Consider the following 7,538-nt stretch of genomic DNA (forward strand, 5'->3'; position numbering starts at 1 on the left):
CTGGGATTACAAGTGTGAGCCACTGTGCCTGGCCAGTCTCAGATTTTAAAAAAACCAACTTGATAGGTACATCTAGGATTTCCTCGAGCTTCCTTTTTGTTAGTAATGGTGGCTTTTCTGGGCTGCACTAGACCAGTGGGAACAAAGTGCCTGTCGCGTGTGTGCATGTCCTTGTGTGTGTGTGTCCTACACACACAGCCCCTGTGCATCCCCGCAAGAAGCAGCACGTGGAGCGGGCCTCGGAGGGTTTATTGTCCACCCCGTGAGGTTCCTGGGCTTCTTGGGAGGAACTGGGGGCAGGGGCTGGTCACACGGGTCTGTAGGTCCCGTTGTAGCTAAAAGGGGGAGTCACCGAGCAGTCCCTGTCCTCAGGGATCCAGCGCTGGACATAGTTGGGGGTGTTGTCATGAGGCCACACGATCACAGTGTCTCTGGAAGCCAGGGAGGGGTCCTCAGGGAAGAAGTTGAAGGGCCGGAGCAGGAAGCCCACGGAGTTCCCAGGTGTGGCTGTGTTGGGAATGTCCTCGGAGTGAGGGATGTGCAGGAAGCCCACCGTCACCCAGGCCACCAGGTCCTGCAGGAGACAGGGTGGGCTTCAGTGGGCAGGGCTGAGTACCGACCACTGGAGGCCATTCAGGCCTTTGGTCATTTTCAGTTCTGCCTGGAAACTTGCTGAATTCCTCTCCAGCCCCTTTTTAAAGAGATGGGCAACTCTGCTGTGACCTCTGAACTTGCCATCCACACAGCAAGGCACAGCTGCTGTGACTGGGGACAGATCTGGGCAGAGGGTGGTTGGGACTCCCTGATGGTGATGCGGATGGTCCTGGGCTGACCTGGAAGGAGGCAAAGCCGGCGCTGGGCAGGGCTGGGGACAGGGCAGTACCTGGTTTTCAATGTTCTCATTGTTGTGAAGAAACTCCTCAAAGACCACGGGTGGGTCCCAGGGGTCATTCTGGTTGTAGATGCTGCTGCTGCACAGCTCCGACTCCCGGTACCTGGTCACTGCCAGGGGGTACCTGCCAGGCAGAGGCGAAGCAGCCTGGCTCAGGGCCCTGGGCTGGGCCCCCAGCCCCACCCAGAGAACAGCTTCAGGGTCAAAATAGAGGAAGGTGACTGCCTTCTCCAAGATGAGAGATTATCTCCAGGGAGACAGCAGGACTGGCTGCTGTCAACCAAGGTTCAGGTGGTCTGCAGGAGTTCTCCCTGCCCCACCAAATGCACAGAGACACAGGTCCTGAAGGACAGACGACCCTTGCACAACACAGGTGTGAACAGCACAGGTCTACTTTTTTTTTTTTTTTTTTTTGAGATGTAGTTGTGCTCTTGTTGCCTAGGCTGGAGTGCAGTGATGTAATCTTGGCTCACTGAGGCCTCCATCTCCTGGGTTCGAGCAATTCTCCTGCCTCAGCCCCCTGAGTAGCTGGGGTTACAGGTGCACACCACCACACCCTGCTAATTTTTGTATTTTTAGTTTCTCTGTGTTGGTCAGGCTAGTCTCGAACTCCTGACCTCAGGTGATACACCCGCCTCGGCCTCCCAAAGTTCTGGGATTACAGGCATGAGTCACCAAGCGTGGCCCACAGGTCCACTTTCATTTGGAGTTTCTTCTGCCTCTGCCATGGAGAGACAGCAAGACCAGCCCCTCCTCTTCCTCAGCCCACTCAAAGTGAAGGTGATGACGATGGAGACCTTTAGATATATTTTCTTTTCCTTGAGATTTTCTTGATAACATTTTCTTTTATGTAGCTAACTTTATTGTAAGAACACGGTATCTAACACATAGAACATACAAAATATGTGTTCACTGCATGTTTATGTTACTGGTAAGGCTTCCGGTCAACAGTAGGCTCTCAGTAGTTAGGTCATGGGGAAGTCATAGTTATGCTTGGATTTTTTACCACATTGGGGGCTGGTACCCCTAATCCCCACATTGTTCCGGGTCACTTGTACACAAAGATATACACATACATACATATACACACAACACACGTGTGTGCCTAGATACAAAACCACATAGACTCAGAACCCATGGGCACGAACACAGACACAGACACACACACTGAGGGGAGCCCCTGACCCTCCCCCAGGCCCCCTGGGTCTTCCTCACCTTGCCCAGGTGACGGCCTGCTCCTCCTGCCAGCCTGGGGGCAGCGCCTGGTCAGCCATGGAGTGGATCTGCAGGCGGTAGCTGCGCTGGTGGCCCCAGGGGTTCTCTGTGGGGCTGGTAAAGAGCAGGTACCCAGGCAGCGTCCTCCTGAAGCGGAAGGCTGCCTGGCGCTCCCGGGAGTACTTCGTCTGCTCCAGGGTCGGCTGGACCACGCGGTGGCTCGGGCTCCAGGGGTTGGTAATATTTTCTAGCTTCATCTGCAGCGTCTGGAAGCTGTTCTTGGTGCCTGGAGGTATGCAGGGAGAAGGAGAACGAGAATTGAGCTGCCAGAACCAAAACCTCCTCATTCTGCCCCAGGATCTCTATCCTCCACCACAGCCAACAGCCAACTCTCTGGAATAATCAGGATGCTGGGGGATGCCCTAGGCAGCTGTGGTGATTCCATTACCACCCTGGGAAGTTCCTCTCAAGAGCTCTGCTCATGCCCATTTGCTGTGGCTGCAATTCCAGAGAAGGGGCACCCATCTTTCTCCAGGCACGAGAGGCTCTGCCCAGAGAGGTGACTGGGACTGACAAGCAGGAGCCACCCCTCTGGTCCTGGTGGCATCAGTCATTCTACTCATGCCATTCTTTTACCATGACAGCATCCAGGAGGCACCCTGATTATTTCCAGATGACACACGCTCCATCTCAAAGCACTAGACAATGATGTTTCTTACCCTCCTAGGCACTGTCCCCTCCTTTGCCCCATGCACAGCCCCAGGGCCAGGCCAGGGTCCACACTGTTGCATCCAGGGAACCCTCAGCACTGTTCACTTTCACCATTTTTCAGGGACACACAGATTTCTAGCTTTAGGTTTTACAGAAGCAGCCTTGGCAAACGCTCCTGATTTTACACTCCCAGGGAGTTACAGTGCCGTCTTCTGGAAGTTTAGCTATTGGTGGGATGCAGATGTTTGAATGGGAGAGCCTCACTTTGAGTCCTACCTGCCACATCCAGGTCGACGCGGTAGTGCACCAAGTGAGTGTGTATGTTCCCAATCAGGTGCGTGTGCAGGCGAGTGCCGTGGCGCACCCCCTCCGGGGTGTAGAAGGTGGCGTGGATGTAGCCAGTGGCATGTATCTTGGCCTCCATCACCCCGTTGGGGTAGAAGATGAAGTCCCAAATGTAATCATAATTGTAGACAGTTGATGTTGTCCGCAGCACCAGCACCTGGCCCTTCAGCCCAGCATAGAAGTTGAAGCCACCGTTAAAGTTGGAATCAAAGTGCCGCCGAATGGGTACCCCTGTGGGCATTTCAAAGAGGCAGAGGGCTCGGGGATAATGGACTGGGCCATCGCCATCACAGTAGTGGAAAGCATCCAGGAAGGTGGCGGTCTCCGGGCAGTCGATGCCAGGGGCTAGCTCGTGAGTGACGCTGCCCAGGCCCCAGCCCACATCGAGGTACTTGGTCTGCATACCTGCAGGTGTGTGTCCTCCGTACAGCGCCGCGGCCTCCTGCACGCTGACCTCATAGGCAATGCGCCCTCCGCCGAAGTGCACGTTCAGGACCTGCAACCCCGAGGAGGTGCGCAGCCGGAAGGCGAAGCTCCAGCCCCCGTACAGCACGGTGTTGCCATCCAGCCTGAAGCGAGGGCCGTGGGGCTGGACCAGGCGAGGGCCGCTCACACTGATGGGGCTGGGGAAGTCCCCGCGGAGCTTGTGGGAGGAGAAGAGGGGTGGCTCCTCCGTGCTCTCATGCCCCTGGCCCTTGGGCATTGGGCCCTCCAGGACCACTGCCTCCACCTCTCCAGCTGCGTACTTCTGAGCCAGTTCCTCTGGGCTCCCATAGAACTTCCCGTTGTACCACACCTGCTCCACGGCCCAGCGCTGGGGATCTATGCTCCCGTGATCCACAAGGAGCTCCAGCCCAGTGGGGTGCAGAAAATAGCCTTCTACATTGCGCTGTATGATAATCCAACTGCGGCGCTGGCCAGAAGCCACGCCCCGGGGGGCCACGTCGGTGAAGGCCAGGCATCTGTCCTGGCAGTCTTGGAATGAGAAGCCTGTGGTATTGAGGAAGAACTGATGCAGGGGCTTGGTGGCTTCCTGCAGGGTGTGGTAGAGGAGGGCATACTCTGATGTGGAAACGGGCCTCGATGCCCAGGAGGGCTGATGCCTAGGCCTGAGGGACAGTGCTCGCATGTAGTGGGGCCCTGGCAGGGGCCCCACAGCAAACTCGGTGACATTGGGATGTTCCTGGTCACCAAAGAATATGATGGCACGGGCTTCCCGCACAGGACGCCTTTCACCTTTATCCAGAAACCTCAGCACATGGTTCTTCTTGGGCAGCAGCATCTCAATGAGAAACACAGTGTTCTTGGCCATGGTGGGTGCACTGGAGGACTGCAGTCTCAGCTCCTTCTTGGACCAGAGGAAGCTGTGCACTGCTTTCAGCTCTTGGAGGCTCAGGTCTGCAAACACCCCTGCCTTCCTAGGCAGGGTCCCTGGGGAGGGCTCCACCATGGCCGTCTGCAGCATCAAGATGGCAGCCACAGTCCAGCCCAGGGCCAGCATCTCTCGCGCCATCACTCTGGAATGCAGTAGAGGAGATGAACTTAGTTGTCTTATGGGCAGAAATGGGCTTATCTCAGTTAGGGCCCGGGAGTTTGAGGTCCCTCCGCCTCGGAGTTTTCCTATGCACTGAACTTCCTCCCCTTGCCCTGCCCTAAGCTAGAGGCTGTCTGTGGGGAAGCCAGGGCCCCACACAGTCCCCAGTGCTGTTGGGCTGTGATCTGTGCTTCCATCCATTTGCTTCTGCCCTCTCCTCACTCCTCTGTAAGTGTCCTCCAGTTCTGCCTTCGTTACTCGGGGGGACGCTCTTAGCCATGGGCGCCGTGGGTCACAGACGCCAGACTGGCCCCTGCACACACCCCCAGGTGCCTCTTGTGCCCTAGAGAAGCAGACACCTACCTGTATTAACAGCAAAACTACATTTCTGACGCAACAAAATACCTTTTAGGTAGACAGATTTTGAAATGCAGTGTAGAGATTCAAAGGTGGGCTCTGGAGTCAGGCTGCCCAAGTCCAGTCCCAGTAACTCATGCCACTAGGACTTGCTGTGTTGCCTCGGGCATGATGCTTAAACTCTCTGGGCCTTCATTTTCTTATTTATAAAATGAAAGTGACAACAATGCTTAGCTCCTAGGGTTGGGGAGATAAATCAATTAGACAGTAAATGTAAAGTGTTTGTGACAATGCCTGCCTTATAGGAAATGTATGAGAAATGTCAGCTGCTCTTCTTGTTAAATTACATACAGCCTATGGACACCAGCACATAAAGTTCCACAGCACATTTAAAATTCTAGAGTTATTCAGGTGTGACTAGGCTGCAGACTTACGGCTTTGGGGTGAGGTAGAGCTGCCCAGTCCTGCCCAGCCTTCTTTGTGCCCCCTTCACCTCTCTTGACCACCCAATGCTACTAGGAGGGCCCCTCAAGGAGAGGGTCATCTTACGGAGATGCTTTTCCTTTCTCAGGGAGGGTATGGTCAGGGGCTTCACCTCATAACCCCATCCCCCAAGCAGCCGTAAAATCCTGTGCTTGTAGCTGCGAGCCTCCTGCGGGGCTGGGAGAGCTGAAGGCAGTGCACAGCTTCCTCTGGTGGCCTGTCTTCCTATATGCTGTGTGTGGAGCCTCTGGGAGATGCTTGCTCTGCAGATGCTGGCCGGAGCAGTCTCCCAGCCTCAGTTTCTCCAGACCCTAACTTGTCCTCCTGGATACCACAGGCCCTGCCTGGATGGCTGCCATCACCATGAAATTTCCCTACAGAAGTGCTGCCTTCATTGCCTTGCACCCCCTTCCTCAAGGCTCTGGGTTGACCTGGGAGCCTGCTTCAGGATTTCTCCCTACCTCAGCTGCACTTCTCACTTCCTGCAAGCCACGCCTGAGGCGCAGACACTTGACTTATAAGGTGGACGCATGAGTGTGTTGGACTCAGAGATCCTTGTTTTCATAGGTAATTGACTTTTGCTCCCTAAATCAGAAGCCCTGGGGGTAACCCTGGAGAAAATGTGTTCTCCTATGCAGACAGACAGGTAGTAGAGAGTTTAATCCACTCCTGGTCTCAGACCTCTGCCTGGCCCAGCCTTCTCCCGGGAGGCCCAGGCTGCCTGCAAAGAGGGACCGAGGATTTCACCTGGATACTCAGCGGCCCTGCGAAATGTAACTGAGGTGCAGCAGCTCTACTTGGGGTGTATCGTGGAGTGACCCACCAAGGAAACCTGACCATCATGAACACTTTTCATTTCTTGCTTGTATTTTTGGAAAATGCATTTACATATCACATTTCCGAAGCACAATTGTTGGGAACACAACCTACGTGATAACTAGAGGCCCTGTTTTCCTTGTGGCTTTTTTCCTCCAGGGAAGCTCAACTGCAAGGTGTCCCTCCCCACCCGACTCTAGGCTGGTGGCATAGCCTTCCCCACCATTTCAGATCAGCTGAAACCCTGCACTGCTGAGGAGGGCTCTGGTTTTGGCCCCAACTAACATACTCACTTCTCCATGAGCCCCCTTAGCACTTTGTATTTAATTTGTACACGATGGCCATTTCTTAATTTGTAGATAAATGAAAGGTGTTGGCTGAGCCTGTTCTGTCACCCAAGGGCTTTCTGGCCCTGGAAGCCATGGTCAAGGCTGATCTGAGATGTCCTTCTCCCCGTTTCCCAGGCTCCCCTCCCTGAAGGCTCCACGTTGCCCTCATTTTGCTCCTCGTTCACAGCCTCTCATGGGGACGTCCCTCTGGTTGGCCTGTCTTGCTCTCTGGTGCTGGCAGAAGACCCTGGAACCCACATGATCTTGGGCTCTCGGAGGCCCTGCTCATCTGAATAGAGCAGGTGAGGGAGGGGCTGCAGGCGGAACCCATGCCAGTAGGAGGGATATAGGCGACTGCTTGTGTTCTACTATTAAACATTGGCCAGGCCTCTTTTTTTTTTCTTTAAATAGGCTTCTTTTTTTCCCCCTGAGATAGAGTCTTGCTTTGTAGCCTAGACTGGAGTGCAGTGGTGCAACCTTGGATGACCGCAACTTCCACCTCCCGGGTTCAAGTAATTCTCCTGCCTCAGTCTCCTGAGTAGCTGGGATTACAGGTATGTGCCACCATGTCTGACTAATTTTGTGTTTGTAGTAGAGATGGGGTTTCACCATGTTGGTCAGGCTCCTGAACTCCTGACCTCAAGTGATCCACCTGCCTCAGCCTCCCAAAGTGTTGGGATTACAGGCATGAGCCACTGGACCTGGCCCAAAATAGACTTCTTATTAGACTTAAAAATATATACATAGAGTCAGGGTCTCACTGGGTTGCCTAGGCTGCTCTTGAACTCCTGGGCTCAAGTGATCCTCCCACCTTGATCTCCCAAAGTGCTGGGATTACAATAGACTTAAAAAAAAA

The 7,538-nt window shown here is 54.4% G+C and overlaps 1 protein-coding gene across 1 annotated transcript in view; it reads right to left on the reverse strand.

The window, feature by feature from the left end:
• Nucleotides 1-232: 232 nt before the first annotated feature.
• The window catches only part of AOC1 (amine oxidase copper containing 1), a 10,580-nt gene continuing 3,274 nt past the window's right edge, over nt 233-7,538 (reverse strand). Inside the window, exons 2-5 of the mRNA XM_017520513.2 lie at nt 3,095-4,680; nt 2,108-2,393; nt 884-1,016; nt 233-574 (exon numbers count right to left, since the gene is read on the reverse strand). Coding sequence (XP_017376002.1) covers nt 308-574; nt 884-1,016; nt 2,108-2,393; nt 3,095-4,676 — 2,268 coding nt within the window. The 5' untranslated portion in view covers nt 4,677-4,680 and the 3' untranslated portion in view covers nt 233-307. The remainder of the gene's footprint in view (nt 575-883; nt 1,017-2,107; nt 2,394-3,094; nt 4,681-7,538) is intronic.

Source organism: Cebus imitator, unplaced genomic scaffold, assembly GCF_001604975.1.
Source record: "Cebus imitator isolate Cc_AM_T3 unplaced genomic scaffold, Cebus_imitator-1.0 Scaffold20, whole genome shotgun sequence".
Classification (NCBI taxonomy): domain Eukaryota; kingdom Metazoa; phylum Chordata; class Mammalia; order Primates; family Cebidae; genus Cebus; species Cebus imitator.